This window comes from Salmo salar, chromosome ssa29 (genome assembly GCF_905237065.1).
Source record: "Salmo salar chromosome ssa29, Ssal_v3.1, whole genome shotgun sequence".
Taxonomy (NCBI): domain Eukaryota; kingdom Metazoa; phylum Chordata; class Actinopteri; order Salmoniformes; family Salmonidae; genus Salmo; species Salmo salar.
The window spans coordinates 17,310,593-17,336,275 of record NC_059470.1 but is presented as its reverse complement, the minus strand read 5'-3'; the positions used below and the strand labels follow the sequence as shown (position 1 = coordinate 17,336,275).

The 25,683-nt window shown below is 43.3% G+C and overlaps 1 protein-coding gene across 21 annotated transcripts in view; it reads left to right on the top strand.

Moving 5' to 3' along the window:
- LOC106590302 (abl interactor 1) overlaps positions 1-25,683 on the top strand; it is a 64,885-nt gene that overhangs the window by 8,106 nt on the left and 31,096 nt on the right. For 16 of the 21 annotated variants that reach the window (XM_014181169.2, XM_014181165.2, XM_014181160.2 and 13 more), the window contains exons 2-3: positions 7,832-7,999; positions 22,095-22,271. In XM_014181169.2, the coding sequence (XP_014036644.1) occupies positions 7,832-7,999; positions 22,095-22,271 (345 nt within the window). Of the gene's footprint in view, positions 1-7,831; positions 8,000-20,404; positions 20,912-22,094; positions 22,272-25,683 lie in introns of those variants that run through there. The other 5 variants (XM_045710883.1, XM_045710881.1, XM_045710882.1 and 2 more) reach the window with 3 other exon arrangements.

Below are 25,683 nucleotides of genomic sequence, written 5' to 3'. Positions count from 1 at the left end.
CAAGCCTCCCCCTATTCCTCCCAACATAATGATGGTAATTATGGCCAAACAGTTCTATTTTTGTTTCATCAGACCAGAGGACATTTCTCCAAAAAGTACGATCTTTGTCCCTATGTGCAGTTGCAAACCGTAGTCTGGCTTTTTTTATGGCAGTTTTGGAGCAGTGGCTTCTTCCTTGCTGAGCGGCCTTTCAGGTTATGTCGATCTAAGACTCGTTTTACTGTGGATATAGATGCTTTTGCACCTGTTTCCTCCAGCATCTTCACAAGGTCCTTTGCTGTTGTTCTGGGATTGATTTGCACTTTTTGCACCAAAGTACGTTCATCTCTAGGAGACAGAACGCATCTCCTTCCTGAGCGGTAAGACGGCTGCGTGGTCCCATGGTGTTTATACTTGTGTACTATTGTTTATACAGATGAACGTGTTACCATCAGGCATTTTGAAATTGCTCCCAAGGATAAACCAGACTTGTGGAGGTCTACAATTGTTTTTCTGAGGTCTTGGCTGATTTCTTCTGATTTTCCCATGATGTCAAGCAAAGAGGCACTGAGTTTGAAGGTAGGCCTTGAAATACATCCACAGGTACACCTCCAATTGACTCAAATGATGTCAATTAGCCTATCAGAAGCTTCTTAAGCCATGACATCATTTTCTGAAGTTTTCCAAGCTGTTTAAAGGCACAGTCAATTTAGTGTATGTAAACTTCTGACCCACTGGAATTCTACAGTGAAATAATCTCTGTAAACAATTGTTGGAAAAATTACTTGTGTCATGGACAAAGTAGATGTCCTAACCGACTTGCCATTGTTATACAAGAAATTTGTGGACTCGAGTTTTAATGACTCTAACCTAAGTGTATGTAGACTTCATACATACATGCATGAATACATACATACATACATACATACATACATACATACATACATACATACATACAGTACCAGTCAAATGTTTGGACACACCAACTCATTCAAGGGTTTTTCTTTATTTTTACCATTCTCTACATTGTAGAGTAATAGTGAAGACATCAACATGATGAAATAACACATATGGAATCATGTAGTAACCAAAAAAGTGTTAAGGAAATCTAAATATATTTGAGGTTGTTCAAAGTAGCCACCCTTTGCTTTGATGACAGCTTTGCACACTCTTGGCATTCTCTCAACCAGCTTCATGAGGTAGTTACCTGGAATGCATTTCAATTAACAGGCGTGCCTTGTTAATTTGTGGAATTTCTTTCCTCCTTAATGCGTTTGAGCCAATCAGTTGTTGTGACGTGGTTTACAGAAGATAGCCGGATTTGGTAAAAGACCATGTCCATATTATGGCAAGAACAGCTCAAGTAAGTAAAGATAAATGACCGTCCATCATTACTTTATAACATCAAAGTCAGTCAATCTGGAAAATTTGCAGTCGCAAAAACTGGCTTTCATGAGGATGACCACAGGAAAGGAAGACCCAGAGTTACCTCTGCTGCAGAGGTTAAGTTCATTATAGTTAACTGCACCTCAGATTGCAGCACAAATAAATGCTTCACAGCGTTCAAGTAACAGACACATCTCAACATCAACTGTTCAGAGGAGACTGCGTGAATCAAGCCTTCATGGTCGAATTGCTGCAAAGAAACCACATCTGAAGGACACCAATAATAAGAAGAGACTTGCTTGGGACAAGAAACACGAGCAATGGACGTTAGACAGGTGGAAATCTGTCCTTTGTCTGGAGTCCACATTTGAGATTTTGGGTTCCAACCGTGACACAGATGATGATCTCCACATGTGTGGTTCCCACCATGAAGCATGGAGGAGGTGTGGTGGTGCTTAGCTTCTGACACTGTCTGTGATTTTTGTTTAAAATTCAGGCACACTTCACCAGCATAGCCATTCTGTCTGGTTTGCGCTTAGTGGGACTATCATTTGTTTTTCATCAGGACAATGACCCAACACACCTCCAGGCTGAGTAAGGGCTATTTGACCAAGAAGGAGAGTGATGGAGTGTTGCATCCAGATGACCTGGACTCCACAATCAGCCAACCTCAACCCAATTGAGATGGTTTGGGATTGAGTTGAACCGCAGAGTGAAGGAAAAGCAGCCAACACGTGCTCAGCATATGTGGGAACTCCTTCAAGACTTTTGGAATAGCATTCCTCATGAAGCTGGTTGGTAGAATGCCAAGAGTGTGCAAAGCTGTCATCAAGGCAAAGGGTGGCTACTTTGAAGAATATAAAATATATTTTGATTGCTTAACACTTTAAAAAAAATGTTTTTATTACTATATGATTCCACGTGTTATTTTATAGTTCTGATGTCTTCACTATTATTCTACAATGTAGAAAATGGGACTTGCTTCTATTCAGACACAAGCATTAGTGAGGTCAGGCACTGATGTTGGACGATTAGATCTGGCTCGCTGTCGGCGTTCCAATTCATCCCAGAGGTGTTCAAGGTTGAGGTCAGGGCTCTGTGCAGGCCAGTCAAGTTCTTCTACACCGATCTCGACAAGCCATTTCTGTATGGACCTCGCTTTGGGCACAGGGACATTGTCATGCTGAAACAGGAAAGGTCCTTCCCCAAACTGTTGCCACAAAGTTTGAAGCATAGAATCGTCTAGAATATCATTGTATTCTGTAGCGTTTAGATTTCCCTTCACTGGAACTAAGGAGCCTAGTGTGTATGTGTGTTGTTGGACATAAGACTGTAATCACCAAGAAATCCGCTCAAAGGTGACTGAATAGTACAAGATGAGGAGCAGTTTACAACAGGACGGTGACTCTGAATAGTATCACTTGTGTTGGACTGGTCTTCGCTCACACTTGGTTTAGCATTCTTTTCAAAACCAATAAAAATCCATTTAAGTAACCATTGTTTGAATTGGCAGTTTTCTGTATTACTTTTGAATTATTTCCAAAAGGACACTTTTTTAAAATTAGATTCCCTCTACAACGTTCCCCTTTGTGTCCCTTTCCTGACATACTGATGGAATTTTTAATTGCACAACGACAGTTTCTCAAGGTCAGGAAGACCTTTTTTAGCTTTTCAGTCTGCCTCCCATCTGCCCCAGTGGAGAACAAGGAAATGAATAATGGACTTATCCTGCTGCTGAGTTCAGAAAGTGGCAACAACTTAAAACGCAGATTTAAAGTTGCAACTCTACGGAAGTTTATTTAATTGTAGTTATTGTAACTTCTCTTGCACTTATCTGTTGAACTTGCTCAGTCTCCCAGATGTGTTGTGTTGGGGTTCTGTTTTTCACAGCTTTCCTTGTGCATATTTTTGCCCCTCTGGGTGTGGTCGCATTTTCCCTCGCCCTCGATGATGCAATACACATAGATACGAATGTTGTAGGCTATTACAGTCTGTGAAAACACAGCTCTTGTTTGAAGAGCCCGTATATTTTATGGATGCCGGTTTATTTTGATATGGATTGAATGTACTATTTAAAGCTCACCTTTTAGTTCCCTTCCTCATTGGGTATCTTATCTAATCTCAGGCAAACCAGACAGACACATTTACCAGGGTCAGCCATTGTTTCTGGATTATAGATTAATGCCCTGACAGTTTGCCCGTGTCGTTGGTGTAGCCTCACCCTGAGTGGGGTTACCAAAAAACCCGGATGCATCTGTTTTTCAGGGGAAATGGAAAGAAACCTGTAGCAAACTTCCGCTTTTGGACGTTAACAAGGCGACACTCCATCTTAACTTCTCCACATTTACAGGATTGGTTTAACAGTGCAGAAGAGAACCTCCCTTGACAGTTTTCTTATCACGACCAGGAAGGAAGAAAGAAATTCCGCTCAGGCGTTTCTTTTACGTCTGCTGTGTTAGGTTTAATTGAATAGTTTTTTTTGTTGGTTTTTTAAATCTGTATTTAACTAGGCAAGTCAGTTAAGAAGAAATTCTTATTTACAATGAAGGCCTAGGAACAGTGGGTTAACTGCCTTGTTCAGGGGCAGAACAACAGATTTTTACCTTGTCAGCTCGGGGATTCGATCTAGCAACCTTTCGCTTACTGGCCCTACGCTCTAACTACTAGGCTTGCTGCCTTTAAGGTTAGTGTAGTCTTGGATGTTGCTTCGTGGTCTTTGCCTAAAGAAAAAAACTATGGAAGATGATCACTGGATCAGGAGATGGCTGAGCCTAGGCTAAAACACATGTTCCTGCATGTTAGCTTTGGGCCCTACGTAGCCTTGCGGCCAGATTACCGGCATCACTGTAGTAATCTCTTTTCCACTGGCTTTACGTCTCTTCTATCACATCCTGGACCCCTGGGCAAGTCCATCCACATCAATACAGCCTACAAAGCACTTCTCCTCTGCTGCCCAAGTTCTGTCTTATCTCAGCCGACGCTTCCTATCTCATTCAGCTGTCAATACGTCCCACAAAGCAGTCCTTGTAGTGAGGCCGATGACCTTGCCTCTGCGTGACCTTGCCTCTGACCTTGCCAGAGCAGTCCTTGTAGTGAGACCATCTGTGGAGGTGTATAACTGCACTGTGTAATGTTTTCAACCTTGTTTTTTTTTGGTCAGAATGGGTGAAACGCTCATCCCTGGCGATGGCTGATTTTCTTTAGGTTTTTATTGATTGTTGCTTACCACCATGTCTCAAACGTGTGTCCCCATTCAGCATGCAACAGATTGCTGCAATGCATGCAATGTTACCTATTTCATACATCGTCAGTATTGTGTGTAACTTGGTCTTGTGCAGAGAGCAGTAGAAGGTGGGAAATTGAGGACAATAAAGTCAATTCAACATTATTTTCATACATGTGGCATGTCATTCCAGAACATTTCAACACTTCCATGGTAGTATTTATTTTTGTATATTTTTTTCTTACAGGGCTATGCCATTTTTCTGGTATTCCTGCCATTTTTCTACCAGATTTTCCAGGCACTTCTCCCTCCAGGATATGAGGATGTGCTAAAGCAAATCTGACTGTCAGCTGTAGAGGGGAGCAGTACATTTCCCGGGAGCTACGCTGCCTGTCGCTGTCTTGTCTTGTTGCAGAGGAGAATGTTCTGACTTGTTCCCGCATAGCAACGCTAGAAGTGTTATCCCTGTTATTTGACCTCTGAGAAGCTTGTGCTACAAGAGGTCAGACTTTGTCGCTCAAAAGGAAAATGGCTTGGATTTGGTAAGAGTGATATCATTTGATAGGCTGCGCTGTCACCTCCTCTTATTAAAAAAACCCAGGTCTAAGATACTCTCCATGCCCACAGTCTTACCACTCTTTTGTCCAGTTGTAGCTTGAGGAAAAATGTGCTAGCTATGACTGATATGTGGTTGTCTCAACTAGCTATCTTAAGATGAATGCACAAAATGTACGTCGCTTGGATAAGAGCATCTGCTAAATTACTCAAATGTAAATGTAGCTTCCACCCGTAACAGTGCTCTTGGGTGTAGGGCCTGGGCCACACAGTTTGTCCTGATCCTGGAAGTGTCTTCCCCCAGGGAGGGAGTCTGGGCCTTTCCATCCTGTTCATGGTGCCTCCAAGCAGCAGTTGTCCCCGTCAGCCAAGCAGCCCGCCCGACGCCCTGTTTGAATGTAAATACTTTGGAAAAGGCATCATTCCTTTTCTCTTCCTTGATGTGAGTCATTTATCTGGCTTGACTGGATTGTGGTGAAAGGATGCATTTTAAATGTTATTGAACCAGGCCCAAGTCCCACCCTCGTCTCGTAACCTTCTATTGCTGATCCCTCACTTACCAGAGGAAACCAGCCAAACACGCTAGTGGACTTCCACTCCCTACTGCACTGTTCCAGAGCTGTAGGCTTTCACTTTATGATCACTGTAGTTTGCTTTTCTTATCTTAGTATGTTGTCTTTAAAAGGAGCTGTGGTGCGTTTTGGTTTCTTTTTTTATGCCATCCATGAAACTTTGTCTACTACATTCCAGTTTAGGTAACAGGGCCATAACTACACATGGGGACAGAGGTCCGGACCACTGTAATCTTTTAATAATTTGAAAAAAAAATATTATTCCAATATATATTTTGTACACAAAGAAAATCAATTGCGTCTAAAACATGTAAATATTGCTCCCAGCGTTAATCAAAGCTCAGAGCGCTTATTCTTGGTCTGACTGAGTTGTAATCTCGCTGGCCTCGTTGCAAACGAGTGGAATCATGAACAGTGATTTGTTTGCCTGCGTCCCCCGGATTTGCTTTTTTAGCAGCACATCCACCACTCTCTCAAACGGTTAACTCTGCTTTATTGCAGCACAGGCCAAGAGCCTGACGTGAAATTAACTACCTCAGCTTGGAGTCAGGTGAAGTTGGCAAATGGAGATGCTGCTGACTGTGTGTTTGCGAGATGCAGTGGTGTGTCCAGGAAATCTGATTGCCCCCCCCAGTTTGGCTGGCGCTTAGCCGAAATTGGCTAGCCGACTCCAAACAAGTGTACTGTTTGTCAATTTGAGACATCGCAGTCAGTATACTTTTCCTCAAAATAATCAGAATTAAGCTAAGATAACTCAAGAAATCTGTCACCATACGCGATCACGACACACGGGTTAAAATATCAAAACGAACTCTGAACCAACTATATTAATTTGGGGACAGATCAAAAAGCAATAAACATTTATGGCAATTTAGCCAGCTGGCTTGCTGTTGCGAGCTAATTTGTCCTGGGATATAAACATTGGGTTTTTATTTTACCTGAAATGCACAAGGTCCTCTACTCCGAAAATTAATCCACAAATAAAATGGTAAACCGATTAAATGCGGAAGACACATTTCAGTTGAAGGCATTTAGTTGTGCAACTAACTAGGTATCCCCCTTTCTTCAGGTTGAAGCTCTTCAGCCAACATTCGCTTTTGTGTTTAGCTGTGTATGCTGATGGAAGTATTAAATTATAGGATTGAAAGTGATCCTGGGATTGTGTGCGCATGTTTTGTGCGTGTGTGTACTCTCCAGATGGCCTTTGGCTCTGTCACTGCTCTGTGGAAGAATCTCCCTTCATTCCTAGAGGCTGTTATCATGCAACACATCTGTTACTTTCATTCCCTTCAAAACACGCAGTTTGAGTCAACCCACTGTCACTACTTCTCTGGTTGTAAACCAGCGGGTGTAACCAGGCTTTAGTCACAGTGGCTGTGATACAAAGCTGATCTTATGCCCAGACAAATGACTGTCAGACTCACAACTTAAAAATAAATAAAAAACTCAGTTGGTAGAGCATGACGCTTGTAACGCCATGACAGGTCGTCGTTGTAAATAAACATTTATTCTTAATTGACTTACCTGTGTAAGGTGAATTATTTTTAAACTTTCTCTTTTTTTTTTTTTACAAAATTGTGGGTTGGATTCCCGTGGCCACCCATACGTAAAATGTATGCATGCATGACTAAGTCACTTTGGATAAAAGCTTCTGCTAAATGGCGTACTTCCACCTTTTTCCCTCCGAGTATTCACTCTGTCAGGGTTTGAACTCCTTTTTCTTTCTCCCCGCCCCCACCTCATATCGCAGCCTGTGTATCAAAGCCCAGTGTTTACCCCCAGGCAGTGCTCTTCGGACTTTGATTTATGATTGAGCAGTGTAGGGCATGCAACAAAGATCAAACGTTTTTTTTTTTTTTTTGCCCCAAGATTTCACTCAAGTGAGCTTGAAAGAGTCACAGGCATGAAAATGAAGCGCAGGTGGCCAACGTGCCAAATGTTCACACACCCCAATCAGCTTAAAAATGGATGTCAATTCAATTAATCCTTTGATGTTTTTCCTGAATCTTCTAATGTGCGTAAGACGGTCGGGATGCACCAGGGTTCTGGGGAATAAGCCTTTTGTCGAATGTCGATCTGACTCTAACGTTGTGCGTCTCCCTCTCGCTCCCTCCAGGCCTCAGACAAGAGAAAAGCTCTGGAGGAGACCAAAGCCTACACCACCCAGTCTCTGGCCAGCGTGGCCTACCAGATCAATGCCTTAGCCAACAATGTGCTGCAGCTGCTGGACATCCAGGCCTCGCAGCTGCGCCGAATGGAGTCCTCCATTAACCACATCTCTCAGGTCAGATTGGAGTCTCTTTCATACACACACGCACGTACATATACTGTATGTATGTGTAAGGCCTCTTTCTGTAGTGACTAAGGTGCCTTTTATTGACTTAACTGTGTGACTGACCGTGTGTTTGTATAAATTATTGATGCTCCATCCCTCCCTGTGTGTGTTGCTCTTTCTCTCTCACTTACACCCTCTCACGTTCTCTACTTTATGGCTGCGAGTGCAGTCTCACCCTGATTGATCATCTCACTGTTGCCCCTTTGCCTCACCCTGTTATTTCAAACTGTGCCTGAGGCCACAGGCCAGGCCACGGCCATTTGGAGGAGGTAAATCCGCCCGCTCATCCAATTAAGTCATTAAGGACTCGGCTCAAACAAAGGGACCAAGGACAAATGGCAGCGCACCATGGGCTAGAACTGGGAAATGTAGACCAATGGGCCAAACCCTACATCATACTGTAGACTTATGTGTAAATGATGCAACCATTTAGTCATAGCCTTCAGGTCAAGTCTTGTTGTTATCGTGGTTGACTGGTTGCTTTTCTTTCATGGTAATGGAGAATAGAAAAGACACCTTTCCTCTATGTCTGAAATGTCCCAATGATTAAGGTAAGGTTACGACTCTGAACGAAACTAGATGGAGAGAAGTGTAGGAGGTGAGGGAGAGCAAGATGGAGAATGAGCGAGTCGGTGGAGGACTGAGGTTAACCGAGAAACAGAGACAAAGAAAGAACACATGAACAGTCATGGACATGAGTCAATACTCACAGATGGCACACAGCTGACATCTATGTCACCAAAACTCCACTCCGTTCGTGTCTCCATGACAGCGATCCCAGCCATCCCTGACGGTCATGAACCGGCAGAGGCAAAGAGAGCATGATATTTGTTGAACATGCTCACCAGAGAGAAAACACTCATTCACTGCACTGGTTTGACTGAGTTGCTAAGCACAGCCTGCCACTCTGAAATGGGGAAAAAAAGCAAACAAGACTTAACAGACAACAAATCACCCGTTGCACTTTTGACCCGCCTTCATTGTGTAAATACTATTTTCCCATCAGTTTCACTGTATTGACAAAAACAGGGGTTTCTCATGTCTTTAGTTGCCATAGCATTGTGTGGTGTTGGTAACCATGGCAATATCTGGGTTGTTAGATGAGGGCATGCGGGGTCATGGTGGTTGAGGTGTTGGTTTGTGAACAAGCATATTCCTCAACGAGTGGATGTATAGTTATGAATGGTTAGTATAGCATGCCCTTCTCTGAACGATACCAGTATGGTGATACTCGTTCGTATCGTGGTAAGGAAAGTTCTTTAGGAAAACAGCCCTAATGTTGGAAACTGTTGTTATCCAGAGTCACATTTATTTTCCCAGCTATAGCACACACTATTTTACATACAGCAGGTTTTTATAGGACCAAAGAGTTTAGTCTTCTTTGTTTTCAGTTTTGCCATGGAAAACATACTATCTTATTTATTTTGCTAATTAACTAGATTAATAGCTAGTCATGATAAGCCTTGTCTCTCTGTCTGACTCTCTCTGTGTCTGACTCTCTCTGTGTCTGTCTGACTGACTCTCTCTGTGTCTGTCTGACTCTGCCTGTAACATTTAAGATGAGGGGGGACTATTTTTGAGGGGCATACTAATGACACTCAAATTTTCCCTATACCCATCATAAGTTAGCTACAACCTAGCCTATGTATGAAAAGTTTACAATGTAGTTGCGCAAGTTGAGAGAGAGATTTTAGTAATCAAGGTGACATGTTCAAAACTGCATTGCACACTCTTGCCTGCATCTAGCTGATCTAGGGTGTAATCCTTAATGCAAACGGGAGTTTCTATTGGACATATTCAGGTATGTTAATACCCCGTTTCGTTTGCTCCAGTTTAAACGGTTTTCAACAGAATTGGCAGAATGAATACTCCCCTGATCGAACACAGTTCACTTTCATAGCAGCCAGATACAAACAGCATGATCATTTTGCTCGTTGTCGAATTCCTTCTCTCATCTATGAGCTCTCCTCCTCTCACCTTTTCCCTTTGCTTGTGGACTTCGGTGCACAACACATCAGCTGTCTGTGACCAAGCGAAAAAATCTTTCCAAGCCGGACCTTCATATCATAACTGCTACACACAGCCTACATTGTTGTCACCATATTAGTTAACGTCATAACATAGCTACTAGAACGCGTAATTAAACCTGCTACAATCATGCAGTACAGTCAGAAAGCAGTTTATTAGTTACAACGGCGGGCCCCAGTGGCAATACATTTATAAAAACCAAAGGCTTACCTTGACTTGGAAGAGTACCAGTGTTGGATATCCATAGCCAGCTAGGTAACATAGCATCCCTCTCTGTTTGAGTTGCGTGTCTGAGTAGGCAAGCTAGCTAGCTGCATTCGCTAGCTAAGTGAAAGTGGGGGATTTTTTTTATATATATAAAAATCTCTTGCTCTCTCTTGCTTCTGAATTTTTAATGAAATGAATTTGTTCAAAACTGTTCTATGGTCTTTCTCTCTCTTTGAGTCAACTACTCACCACATTTTATGCACTGCAGTGCTAGCTAGCTGTAGCTTATGCTTTCAGGACTAGATGAATTCTCTAATCCTTTGATTAGGTGGACAACGTCAGTTCATGCTGCAAGAGCTCTGATAGGTTGGAGGATGTCTTCGGGAAGTTGTCAAAATTACTGTGTAAGTCTATGGAAGGGGGTGAGACCCATGAGCCTCCTAGGTCTTGTATTGAAGTCAATGTATTAAGGGGAGGACAGAAACTAGCTGTCCTCTGGCCACACCATGGTGCTACCCAACAGAATGCTGTTGAGGCTACTGTAGACCTTCATTACAAAATAGTTTTAATCAATTATGTGGTGACTTGAATATATTTAGTATAGTTTTATCTAAAATGGCTAACTTTTAAACATTCCCCTATTTTTATTAAATTCACTGAGGAGTGTGGTTATCTCCCTCCTACTCTGAGGACCCTCCACTGCTCTCTTTGGGATATTGATAGCTAGGAATGATGTGTAGACTGAACTAGAATGATATCCCTGTCCAGTCGCTGTGGACTGATGTCCAATCTCTGCGGTAATAATCGAGTTAGTGCTAGGATCCACAAGCTGTGGCTGTTTTTATCGCTCTCTTGTCCTGTTCAGAGATGGATCATTATAAAAACTAGCGCCGAGTTCACTCCCAGCTCGCGGGCAGACTGGAGAATAGCCCAGCTTACGTTCTGGTGGTGAATGGGAAATGAGGAGGGAAGACTGCGACACATTGCAAGCACTTTTAAAAAAAAGCTGAAGTGTGTGAGAGTGAATTCTCAGAACCTATGTAAGCTATCAGGAAATGGACAATAGTGTAGGGATGTTGGTGCTCTGAGTGGCTTGTTCTCAGAACGTTACAAATCGCTTATTTCACTTGATCTCCTCGCAGAGGAGGTCGTGTCTAATTCTTGTCATAATTCCCTCAGTCATTCCTTTTAGATGCCAAGCTATGGGTGGTGGTGATCCAGAATGTGGTGGTGGATGGGGCTGATGACAGTGATCCTCCTGGGCGTGGTGTGGCCAGGCCTGGCGTCTGGAAGGTTATCCCATGGTTAAGGAATAGGGAGTGTCCGCTGACTGGTGTCTGTGTGGGCACCTTCTCCCTTCCTCCCTGTGGTGGCTTTCTAGCATCTACATCTAGCAATCAGTAGGCCTAATGCAGCGCATCCTGAGTTAAAGATGCAATTTGTATGATCGCATAGCCTTTAATGTAGCAGTCAAAGAATATGAGGGGGGTGAAATGTGATGTTTAGAACATAATTTGAGGCTATACATTTGCGTGTGTGTTGCTAAGTCTTTAGCTATTGGCGTCCATTGACTGTCTTGGTCTTCCTGCTGTATACATGGCTATGCATGTTTCCTTATGCTGTATGTAGTGATGGTTGGGACTTTCTGTGTGTGTGGAGATTGTGTTACAACACCCTGCCAATTCTCTCACCGTTGCCGTTGATAAACAGGGTTTCCCTGCAGTATCTAGTAGTGATGGGGGGGGTTGGAGGGGGGAATCGATACAGTTACATATCGGGATTTTTTTGTTGTTGATTTTTGACGATTTATATCGTTTTGACTATCGCAATATGAGTTTTGCTCTAGTTGGCTGTACCTGCACCAAAACGCCAGTATTTTAACTTCATAGCTTGTTCTCCAAAACAAGTTTTCTTCATGGCTCTTTCTTGGACCTCTGCAGCAGAAGTATGTTGAGCAGTATGTTTGGAACATTGAATTGCAATAAAATCACAGTATCGAATAGCAATACATATACTGTAGAATCGTGAGAATCGCAATATATGTCGTATCGGCACCTAAGTATCGCGATAATATCGTGTCGCGAGGTCCTTTTTGTTAATTCCCAGCCCTGGTATCTGAGGCCGAGGAGAGAATAGACTGGTGTGTCACCTTGTGCTGTGTGAGAAGCAGTGAACAGGGAGCGTTTTGTCTGTCCCAGCATCAGAGTGGGCTTCACACAGAGAGAACATCTCTCCGTCATACCCCGTGTTAAGAGGAAAGTGTGTGTGCGCATGCATGTTTATTCATGCACAGTAAAGATGAGCGTGTTTTGAATATTTTGGTAAAGGGAGAAGCCCAGCTAGCGATGGTATCAGACTTCGCAGAGCTGTCTACACTGTGTACAAAACATTAGGAACACCGATTTCCATGAGACTGACCAAGTGAATTCAGGTGAAAGCTATATGATCCTTTGTCACCTGTTAAATCCACTTCAAATCAGTGTAGATGAAGGGGAGGAGACAGGTTAAAGAAGGATTTTTAAGCCTTGACAATTGAGACATGGATTGTGTATGTGTGCCATTCAGGGGGTCAATGGGCAAGTACAATATTTAAGTGCCTTTGAACGGGGTATGGTAATAGGTACCAGGTGTGTCTAGAACTGCAACGCTGCTGGGTTTTTCATGCTCAACAGTTTCCCGTGTGTATCAAGAATGGTCCACCACCCACTGGACTTCCCGCCAACTGGACACAACTGTGGGAAGCATTGGAGTCAACATGGGCCAACATCCCTGTGGACCGCTTTCGACACCTTGTGGAGTCCATGCCCTGACAAATTGAGGCTGTTCTGAGGGCAAAAGGTGCAACTCAATATTAGGAAGGTGTTCCTAATGTTTTGTACACTCTGTATGTCAAACAGTGCATGTGAAAGCATCAAACAGAACACCACTCACTTGGCTGCCACGGTCGTTCACACTACTTACTGTAAATCACCTCGTTTCATGAGGTTCCTCTGTGGCACGGATGCACTTGGGCCTGCCAGACAGCTAATTGAAGTCAGTGCTGCTCACAACGCTGAGTTATTCCATGCGCCAAGAATCTGCCACACCACAACTCTATAATACACGGCTCTCGATAGTTGATTGTTTTGAGATTATAGGACTGCGTGCATGTGACGCGTTCGTGCTAATTAGTATGAGCACAGCTGTGTGTGTGTGTTTTTAAAATGGAAATCTGGATCAAAATGGGTTATAGGGGGTGTGCGTGGTGGGGGTCAATGGCGCTGTCGCTGACCGCAGTGACACGGCGTAGCTGTTTTTAAAGGAATCAGGGTTAAGTGCCTTGCTCAAGGGCACATCGAGAGATTTATTTTTTTTTTCTTCATCTGGTCGCCTCGGAAATTCGATCCAGGGACCATTCGGTTACTGGCCCAACGCTCCTAACCGCTAGGCTACCTGCCACCTCTACACACAATTCTACATATCCTGTCATGTGTCTGAGAATACATTTTTTGTTTTCAGTTTTAAAGCTAATTTCCTTCAATTCTACTCGTTTTGCCTGTGTTTATGCTATCTGAGTGACAACATCAATATTCCTGAATGCTTAACTTCTGGAGTTGTTTGATTGATTTATTTGAACCTTACTTTACCAGGTAAGTTGATTGAGAACACATTCTCATTTACAGCAACGGCCTGGCTGACTAGATTTAATTCTGGTGATTGTTAGTTCTCAAAGATGATCTTCTTTTTTTTTTAAGATATAGGGCCATTATATTCTCTACACACTTGATATCTGGTTGTAGACGTTTATATTGAATGTTTTTCCATCCCAAAATTATACAGATAATAAATAAACGTGGCCCGCCCAAAGACCTTTCTATGCAGAAAAGCCCCTGCTGCCTGTGTGTGTGTGCTGACTCTGACCTCCCTCATGCTGCTGTGTGCTGGGCGGTGATGGATTTCATCCAAACAGGATATGAACTTCCACAGATGAGCGTATGTACGTGGCTGGGGGGCCGGTGTTTCCTGCTAATCCCAATGCTTGTCAGTGTGTCCTTTCTCTGTCATGCGTGCCTTTCTCTATGCAAGTAACTGCACATAGGGTAGGGTTGGAATGGATGTATTTGTATGCATGGTGTGTGTGTGTGGCTACATTATCAGGTCAAGAATGTCCTTACAAGGTAGGAAAACCAAGAACATTCTTGAAAAGTCAGGACTTTTTCCATTTCCTGAATTTGTTAAAATGCTATTTTAGGTTTTAGGGGCTTTGAAATGAAGCACTGCCATCCAGAGTGTATTCTCAGGCTGGTTCTAAACATCTGCCACTCACACAGCTAATCAGTAATTACGCAGGTGGGCATTTCTGATTGGCACATACGGTATATGGAGCATAGGTCTTCAGCGGTCTACCTATTTGGTGACGCTTCCGAGATAGTTGGGCCCCGCCTGATACGAAGACCTAGTGAAAACACTGACTAGGGCTTAGCTTTGAGGAACGGCATTTTGATTTCTGTCTCCTCTAGATGGGAATGTCCCACTGGTGTTCATAGAGCCATGGGGAACAGTAGAGCGCCGGAAAATATGATTGGATCTAATTGAAGATGGTTTGTTACGCGGAGAGGAATGTTTTTGCAAGGAGGAAGCTTTGAAAGGGGGAAGGGGAAAAGGGGTTAGAAGTTAACACAGAACAGGGAAGCTGGTCTGATGATGCATAGGAAAGCACCCTTCCCCTACTCCAAATCATGCTATACTGACACTCGTGATGAGTGGTGGACCATACAAACAAACACGGACAGCTTTTTTTTCTGTGAATTTTCAGGATTAAATGGGGAGTAAAAATGTGTTCCTTTTTTTATTTTTTATTATATTTTCAAGGGCTTCCCGAGTGGCGCAGTGGCATCGCAGTGCTAGCTGTGCCACTAGAGATTCTGGGTTCGAGTCCAGGCTCTGTTGTAGCCGGCCGCGACCGGGGGACCCATGGGGCGTCGCACAATTGGCCCAGCGTGGGGAGGGTTTGGCCGGCAGGGATTTCCTTGTCCTCTCCTGACACCGTAAGGGAGTTACAGCAAGACTGTAACTACCAATTGCATACCACGAAATTGGGGAGAATCCAAGTAAATATATTTTCCCTAACCCTTAGCCATGGGATTACGTGGGTTAAATCTTCCAAGACGTCACAGAGGGCGCAATGAGGGACATGTCAGAATGCGGCATTTTGGAAATTTAGCAAGTCTATTCATTTACAAAATCTGATTTGTTGAATTCTCCATGTGGTCTATATTAAAAGGCACTTAATTTAATATAACAGGCTTTTATAATTCAATACTGGTGCACAAATTCTACTTTAAATATCAAAGGCTCGCAAAAGGCACTCATTTCGAGGAACAGCCCACTTTTAATTTTTATTTTCAATGTCAATGTGGTGCAGTTGTGTAAAGTGGGACGTTTTAACCCAACCCAATATGCGAATGTAGCTTCTGCAATGCTAATATGGTCCGTTCTGTACTTGAATTTGAGAGTCCAGTCTTTGACTTGATATTGGCGACATGCCTAGGCTACATGGGAAAAATCACAGTAGGTGTTTTTGTACAGAAACCCCAAATGTGCTGTGCCCACAAACAAATGGTCGACCTTGGCATGTTGTCCCGACTCTCTGATATACTGTTTTTCACTGATGGGGAAAGACAATCTGCCTTAGTTTTCTCACACCGGACAAATAGTTAGCTGGTCTCTTCCGCCCCCCCCCGCCCCCGGCTATGCAATATTGAAAGTGTTCTAGAGAGCGGGTGTTAGATTCACCGGAGGAGTTCTGTTTTTCCGAAGAGACTCTACATATGCTGCCAGAACCTGGTCCCCTAGAGGACTCCTTGAGTGGACATTTTGTCTCACTCGTTAGATGGAAGCTCTCACATGATGTGCTGGGGAAACTGGGCTTTCTCAGTGCTCCTAGACAGCCGTGATGGCTCGCACCGCGGATGACGTTCAGTGCCCTGAGAAACCGACAGAAGCCAGGCTATAGGTTTGTCTTTGAGTGATCTGTCCTCACCTTTCCGGAACCGCTGTTGTTTCTCACGCCACAGATAGATGTGCTTGGTCAAGTTGGCAGAAGCCAGACACAGTGAGAGTTGTGATAGAGCTTCATTGTTGTAACTCGTTGTGTCTTCTGCTATCGGTGAAGATACCGTGGCCTTAGATCGCATTAAGTTAACATATGGAATTGTTTTAAGATGGTCATGAAAGGCATCATTTAGCCATTTGATTTTAGAACTCCTGTATGTATAAAAAAAAAAAATGTAATTTCAGTAAACATTGAATTTGGCCTTTACTGCTATAGCTCATAGATACACATCTGTACATGGAAAAATACACAGCCCCCCCCCCCAAAAAAAAATCACAAGGCTTATGTTTTTGAAGTGTCTGTACTATATCTGAGAGATATAAATAAGAAAACTCTGATTTATTTTTTGTTGTTGACATGTTTGGGCATGTTATTCATCCTTTTTTTTTACCCCCTATGAACGTTGTGCCATTTGGTCAGACCGGTCCTGGGTTACCTTCAGACGATCCCCGTAAGCTTGTGTGCATCGTAGAGCAAAACAACTAACACCTTTGTGCTCGCGAGTCTCCCCTTTCGATATTGGTGGCATTAGTTTGTTGCTCCGACCTTTTCGTTCTGGACAGTTGATTTTTGTGAGAAGACCTGTTCAAAATTAGGACATCTGCGACAGAGTTCAGACGACTGCCGTTAAAGCTTGTGGATGTCGAAGAGCAAAACAACCGACACTGCCCTGTTCGTGAGAGTCATCTTTCGATGGTAGTGACTTGTTAGTTTTGTAGCTCAAACGGTTTGGGTTTTAGATACTTTTTGTGTGTGGGTGGTATCTCTCCAGGAAGCGGCTGACTCTGCCAGTTTGCTGAAACATCTGGGCATTTCCGTTTTCTCTCTTTCTGTCCAAATATAATCATGTATGGTTAAACTCTATTATTATCGATTGGCACATTTGTCCAGTCGAGCTAACCACACACACACACACACACACACACACACACACAGTGGCATGAAGGGAATATTTGTTCGGTAATGTTCACCCAGCCCAACCGTATGGCTACAGATCTGTTGGATTTCTGTTCGTCCATGGATTTGTGCAAAGCTGCCGTTTTTATTGCGGCTATCATCCTCCTACCACGCTGCCAAAGCGCTGAAACTGCCATTTTTCTTTCTGTCAGTTACAGCAGTGAAACCAACTCTCTGCAGCAAATCAAAGTATGGAGATTCTCCTTTTTCTATCTCTCTCCCCCTGATTTTCTACAGAACAGCGTGTGTGTACGGTATGTCTGAAGACAGATGTCAAGCCAGGTTTACGAAAGGCTCCGAAATTCCATTCCAGGTTCTTTGATTCTCTGCCCTGCCTGTGTGAGATTTATAATCCCCCTGCTGATGATGTGGAGGGCCCTTGTGTAAATGTGTCAATTCTCTCCCCTCCTCTCCCCCCCCCACTGTCTGAGGAATCAGTTGAGGTGTAAATCAATATAGAGAGGGAGGGAGACCGGGGTCAACAACCCCATCCCATTAGTCTGAGACATCATCCAGCCGGGATCCATCATCACAGTGTGTGTGTGTGTGTGTGATTCCACTTATACTAGTCTTTACCACTTGGGGGAACTAGTTACAGCAGACATTTTGAACTATGTTCTGAGCTTGTTTCTCACAATATTGAGAGAAAGTACTCGGACAAGTCTTTACTGAAGCAGTTTCTTGTTGCTGCTACAAAGAACACGACAATCCAACATAGCAACCACAGTGTTGGTGTACAGTGAAAAGGTTGACCAGCCACCCACAGCCCAAATGGAAGGGATTACTTCCTCATCTTCAAAAAATGACATTTGCTTTAATGTCCTGAAATAGCCATGGACTCCAGCTGGTAGATGCATGATGGGGAAGGAATGAACTGGCAGCAAGACAAATGGTGACCAAGGTCCTCCAATCATGGAAGAGGGTGACAATTCACTGGGTTTAAGGTGGGTGAGTGGAAAGAGAGGAGTGGCAGAAGGAGAGGAAAAAGGCTGAGCGGGGTGAGGTGAGGGGAAAAATGGAACATGATGGAAATCAAAAAGCAAAGGAAGGCAAGATAAGAAAAGAGGACAAGAGGTTGACGAAGAGGAGGAGAGGATTTGCTGGGCAAGGGAGAGAGAGAGGGAGAAGAATAAAGGTCCAGAGATAAGAAGTAGAGAGAAATGGAGGAGCTCCTTCATTTCCACACGGACACACTTGCACACACACATTCCTAAAGGCTTGCTGACAGAGAAGGCCAAACCAAGGCTGCCCAGTGTGTTCTGGGATAAAAGCGAGCCGACTCGGGGCATGTGGATGACAGTGATTGAGAACACATGTGAATCGTCCTTCCAGCTGGGCAAGGTCTATTCAGCAGAACTCCAGACAGCCTCCTGAAGTACAAACGCAAATCGGCTGGTATTGTGCTCAGCTGTAGACCTGAAAAGGTTCTTTTTATAAAGCCAGTTCAGCACTGGTCAGCAAAAGTCATTCTGAAAAACAGCATTGATTGAACTCTTTGTCTGGTTTGAGACTGGAAGGGAATAGCCATTCACCATGCATCCTCATTTTAAGCTTTGCACAATACTAGTTTAACATTCATGAGGAAAGGACTTTTGGTATGGACGTGTGACCGAGCAGCCAGTTTGATACTGAACTGAAAAAACCTATCTCAGTCGGCAAACATTTTGATTGAGCACACATCAATTTTGGTCGAAATCCTTTATTTATTTTTTTCTCTAAGAAATCCCTAATACTTTGTCTCTCAAAGTCTGAACACTTGTGTAACATTTGTGAGCCGTACTTCAGCAAAGCTATTTTCTTCTCACACAGGAAGGGTATTAACTTCCTCCCGATGCCAGCTGCACGGCTGTTTGTGCTACACTGTGTAGTCTGATAAGGAGCGTTAGTGCGTTCTAACATCAGGGGTCAGTTTCCAAGTCTAGCTGCGGTATATCACTGACGGGTTCTTTTGCTACGGTCCTAGTTTTTCTTCTGCGCATCGTTCACTTCCTATAGCTGAACTTTTCCAGAAGCCTCTGAAGAGGTTGTTAAATGAATAATCATTGCGGGAACAACTTACTGTAACCACAAGTAGCTTACCACTTGGTGACAAGTGACAACTGCTGTTGAGTCATCCATCCTACTAATAAAATAGTGATTTCTCAAACCACCTAGCCTGTTTCTTTACTCTTTACAATGGAATCTAACCCAACAGGACCCCCCCCCCCCCCCCTCCCATATGTTGCTCTGTTGTGGGTGCCAAATAGGGTGAGGTAAGGTCATAGACTGGACTGTTGGAATACGGCCAGGAACACTTAACTCCACTCCTCTGACCATCAGTCCTCACTGCTCTCTGCAAGCCACTCACTGAACCTCTTGATCTAACTGAGAATTGATTTACTGGGACCAGTGTTGGGTTTATTTTATTTTCCCAGTACCCCGGCGTTCATAATTCAGTGTTATGAAAGCCTGCTGTAAACCTCCCCCCAGTCTCTCTGCTCAATTATTGGATGTTGGGTTAGAAAACAACCTTATCACTCTGATGGTAGACCAGAATGTTTGGAGGACGTTTGGTACACGGCTCAGTGCCGTACACATTGAAGGGTTTGTTGGACTAGTCCTTTTGAATAAAGTGCACTTATGTCCTGCCGTCCAATCACAAGTCATAATGGACTACTGTTATCGACTCGCCCCCTTTCTCCTTTTAACTCATAAAAATACACAAGGCATTTTGAAGAGAATATTGTTTCTTTATGGATCATGGAGAGGATTTGTATGGGAGCAAATATTACGCATGAGCTGGTAATGAAGTAACTACCGATATACAGAAGTAGATGACGCCAACTTACTGTCACAGCGCTAACAGTGCAAACGCTACCTAACAAACTCTAGTTCATTTTCTCTTCTCCGAGATAAGGCAGACTCAAAGTCCAGAGTCCTGTCTGTCTGTGGCATGAATGGAATCCTCTGTCTGTTGGCTCTGGCCAGCATTCCCTCCCCTGAGAAAGCCGTTGGTTTGACTACCCGGGCCGGCCCTCGGCTGACATTGGTCCCCTTTCATCTCCTCTGAGGAAGATCATTTGCTTTATGGCTCTTCTATGCCCGATTGGAGCCCGGGAAAGGAGAGAATGGAAAAACGATGACATTGACGGTGATCATTTTGATAGATTTCACATTGGTTGGGATGGTAGTACTTGTTGTGATGGGTAGAACTGTGACTGATTTACCATCACTTGCCGAACTGAGCAGTTCTCTCTTCTCCTAGACGCTGTGAGGAAAATCCCTGTTGCTTGAACATGAAAACAATCCAATCAAAAAGGGAATCTTGAAAAGGATGACTGTTCCTCTCCAGCTGATAAGACGGAGCCTTTCATAGCTCTTCTGCACCCTGTCACAATACTCTGCTCTCATTACTGTCAGTCTGCATGGGATCTTTGATATCTCCAGCGTCTTTCTCAGTCTTTGGATGCAGGATACTTCAGTAAACAGTCTAGACACAGTACAGTGATGACAAACGACCTCAGACAAATCTCAAAGAACCGTCACACCGGGTTCTTACGGCTGAGGAAGGCCCAGTGCTTCGCTGACTCGTAATGGTAAGTGTAGTTGGCAGAGAGTTTGAGTGTAGCCCTGAAATTCAACGGGGCATTCTGTGTGGCGTGGTCCTCTGGGAAGGGTCAACTTTAGAGATCCTCTGTCTGTGTGTGTGTGGGCCTTGGTTAGACCTGGTTCATACCGCAGTGTGTGCACATGCATACCTCCAAACTATTCACACACACACACCAACACATTCAGTCTGTTCCTCTCACTCACAACAAACTTTCTCACACTCTCACTCTTCTTCTCCTCTCTCCCACTCTCTCTCTCTAGCTCTCTCTCAAACACACACACTTTGTTGCTATGCAAATGCCCATGGGTCTTAACAGAAGTGGTGGACTGGAGCCTATAAATGAAAGGATGAGATAATTAGTCAGTTTTAAAGAGCAGTAGGCGATGTATCAAACAGCCATAATTTACAGAAGCAAAACATTCCTTTCTCTCCATGAAACTTCAATAATATATCTCATTTTGGCCTTGGGCTTCATTATTTTATCAGCCTTCTAACATTGAAGATTTAGTTATAATGGATAGAAACGAGATCCCTGGAAATATGCATTGTAGGACACTGTATTTAGATTTGATAATACTGACGTATGATTCAAGTTTAGGTTTCTGTGTCTAATGAATGCACATGCTTTATGCCTGTAGTTTTGTTTTAATGCTATAGGATTCTCAAATGATTGCATTGCTAGTTGACCTTATTCCTGGTGCTTTGCTGAGTTTAAATGGTACAAGTCATCAATTGAAATAGTCGGAGGCTTACTGTTTCAAGAGGGCAAATGATAATATCCTGGAATCACCATAACTCAAGAATGAATTATTGGTGGTAGAAGTGAGTAGTCTTCACCATAGTGTTTTGTTCATTTATGACAGCATTGAACAACATGTCACTACCGATTTTGGAGGGAAGCCAAAGGCATCATGGTCTGTACACGGCGGGTCATTACGGCTTCCATTCGGCTTCTATTATGTACCGTAATTGATTTTTGCTGGTGTGTACCAGCTACGTAAAGGGATTGCGAGCTTGGTGATGAAAACCGCCGCGACATGATTCAATTAAACCCACTTTAGTTACTATATGACAAGGTTGTAATTCAATCAAAGGTCCCTGCTCCATGTCCCACAGCTCTTGTATAAGGCACTTATCATGTCTTTCCCCCCCCCTTCCCGTGTCGCTAGACGGTGGACATCCACAAGGAGAAGGTGGCCAGGCGAGAGATCGGGATCCTCACAACCAACAAGAACACGTCGAGGACCCACAAGATCATCGCCCCTGCCAACATGGAGCGGCCGGTCCGATACATCAGGAAGCCCATCGACTACAACGTGCTGGACGATGTGGGCCACGGGGTCAAGGTGAGCTTCGTGTCCCCTGTCTTTCTCTCTTTATCCCTCGTCTACATTTTGGGGTCCTTTCCTCATTTTCTTATTTGTGTCAAGTATTCCAATGGTTCTCCATCTCTGTTCTTCTCTCTTTAACACGCCCTGGATTCGTCCCCTTATTTCTATACACCTCTTTTACATTTTTATGTCACTCTCCCTCTTTGTGTGTTTTATTTTCTTCTCTCTCTCTCTCACTGTTTCATTTTCATCCATAGAATGCACATAGCTGACCGTGCAGGAATATTCTCTGTAGGACCCAAGGTGGGGGGTTGGAATCAACTAAGGATTGATATAATTGATAGCTTTCTAAAAACTGAGCTACTCTTAGAGAGCTCTGTGAAAAGGGTGAGTAAAGGGGTCATCCACCAATTAGGTGCCTTTTGAGCAGTGTAACTTGGTGTAGGGTGTCCTTTGATGCACTTTGATGATGAAATTTGAACTTCCTTAGGTTATAAAATACATTTTACCAAGACAAATATGATTGTTCATGTTCTGAGTCATTCGGTGGGTTCTTTCTCTAGCATATCATGAACATTGTATCTGAAAAGTAACCTTTTACTTTGTAACCTAATACTTCCGATAATTAGCACTGAGCTCTGCTGACTGAGCGGCGCAGGTTCCTCGCAACAGGAGGATTTTGTATTTTGTGGTCGTTCAAAGTTGTTTCCGCAGGTCATTTTAAAGTAAAATTAGGATGACACGAGCTGAATTAAATGTAAAAGGCTTTAAAAATTAAAAGATTATGCAGTGTCCGCTCAGTGCTCTGTTGAGAGACCCTTGTTTTTGTTAGTCTTCGAAAAATAAAAGGAATTTCGAATGAATGTTTTAAAATATGAAAATATTACATGTTAGGGTACATGTCAAAAGGGTACATGATATATATATATATATATATATATATATACACACACACACACACACACACACACACACACACACACACACACACAGTGAGGGGGGAAAAAGTATTTGATCCCCTGCTGATTTTGTACGTTTGCCCACTGAGACAGAAATGATCAGTCTATAATTTTAAAGGTAGGTTTATTTGAACAGTGAGAGACAGAATAACAACAAAAAAATCCAGAAAAACGCATGTCAAAAATGTTATAAAATGGTTTGCGTTTTAATGAGGGAAATAAGTATTTGACCCCCTCTCAATCAGAAAGATTTCTGGCTCCCAGGTGTCTTTTATACAGGCAACGAGCTGAGATTAGGAGCACACTCTTAAAGGGAGTGCTCCCAATCTCAGTTTGTTACCTGTATATAAGACACCTGTCCACAGAAGCAATCAATCAGATTCTAAACTCTCCACCATGGCCAAGACCAAAGAGCTCTCCAAGGATGTCAGGGACAAGATTGTAGACCTACACAAGACCATCGCCAAGCAGCTTGGTGAGAAGGTGACAACAATTGGTGCGATTATTCGCAAATGGAAGAAACACAAAAGAACTGTCAATCTCCCTCGGCCTGGGGCTCCATGCAAGATCTCACCTCATGGAGTTGCAATGATCATGAGAACGGTGAGGAATCAGACCAGAACTACACGGGAGGATCTTGTCAATGATCTCAAGGCAGCTGGGACCATAGTCACCAAGAAAACAATTGATAACACACTACGCCGTGAAGGACTGAAATCCTGCAGCGCCCGCAATGTCCCCCTGCTCAAGAAAGCACATATACATGCCTGTCTGAAGTTTGCCAATGAACATCTGAATGATTCAGAGGACAACTGGGTGAAAGTGTTGTGGTCAGAGGAGACCAAAATGGAGCTCTTTGGCATCAACTCAACTCGCCGTGTTTGGAGGAGGAGGAATGCTGCCTATGACCCCAAGAACACCATCCCCATCATCAAACATGGAGGTGGAAACATTATGCTTTGGGGGTGTTTTTCTGCTAAGGGGACAGGACAACTTCACCGCATCAAAGGGACGATGGACGGGGCCATGTACCGTCAAGTCTTGGGTGAGAACCTCCTCCTCTCAGCCAGGGCATTGAAAATGGGTCGTGGATGGGTATTCCAGCATGACAATGACCCAAAACACACGGCCAAGGCAACAAAGGAGGGGCTCAAGAAGAAGTACATTAATGTCCTGGAGTGGCCTAGCCAGTCTCCAGACCTTAATCCCATAGAAAATCTGTGGAGGGAGCTGAAGGTTCGAGTTGCCAAACGTCAGCCTCGAAACCTTAATGACTTGGAGAAGATCTGCAAAGAGGAGTGGGACAAAATCCCTCCTGAGATGTGTGCAAACCTGGTGGCCAACTACAAGAAACGTCTGACCTCTGTGATTGCCAACAAGGGTTTTGCCACCAAGTACTAAGTCATGTTTTGCAGAGGGGTCAAATACTTATTTCCCTGATTAAAATGCAAATCAATTAATAACATTTTTGACATGCGTTTTTCTGGATTTTTTTTGTTGTTATTCTGTCTCTCACTGTTCAAATAAACCTACCATTTAAATTATAGACTGATCATTTCTTTGTCAGTGGGCCAATGTACAAAATCAGCAGGGGATCAAATACTTTTTCCCCTCACTGTGTGTGTGTGTGTGTGTGTGTGTATATATATATATATATATATATATATATTGATTGATTGATTGTAATCTTCGAAGTGACTTTGTCAAAGCAACAAAATAACTAGTGTTTTACAATGATGGTGAAAACTTGTGGTTGTGGTCAGATATGAACTGGGTTAAAATCTTCCCTAGAAGTCACAGAGGATGCACAGAGGGACATGTCAAAATGCTGCATTTTGGCAAGTCTTTATTCATATAAAACATCTGATTTATTGAATTTTCCTTGTAGTCTATATTAAAAGGCACAATTTTATTTACTGGGCTTTTAAAATTCAATATTTGTGCACAATTTCTAGTTCGCAAAAGGCACCCATTTCGTGGAACAACCCAGAGATTAATTTGAGACTTTTTAAAAGCACGTACTTCTGAACCGCCCTCGTAATCATTTCTCCTATTTCTCTCTGATATTGAGCTGTGCTCTCACAAATCCTTCATGGCTTCATTAACAATTTAATGAAGCCATGGTAACACTGAATTATTGTTTTATTTTTTAAGTTTCTTTAAGCATTCTCTCAAGACTTCCGCTCTTTAAATGCAGCCCATACTATGTTGCTGGCAAACAAATGATTGAGTAGTAGAGGCCCTAGGGTTAATGTTAAAGGTCATATAGGTCGTCATGACAGCAGCTTCAGAGCCCCGATGACCGGGGCCATTTTGTGACCTCCATCTCCCCTCCGATTCTAACTCCCCCATAAATCAATCGCTGCTGTCGGGCAGATTGGATTAAGTGGCCACCGTTGTCGACCAGTAGAAGGATGGGCAATGATAAGGCAGGATAAAAGCCATCATGTCACTCAATTTACAAGCCC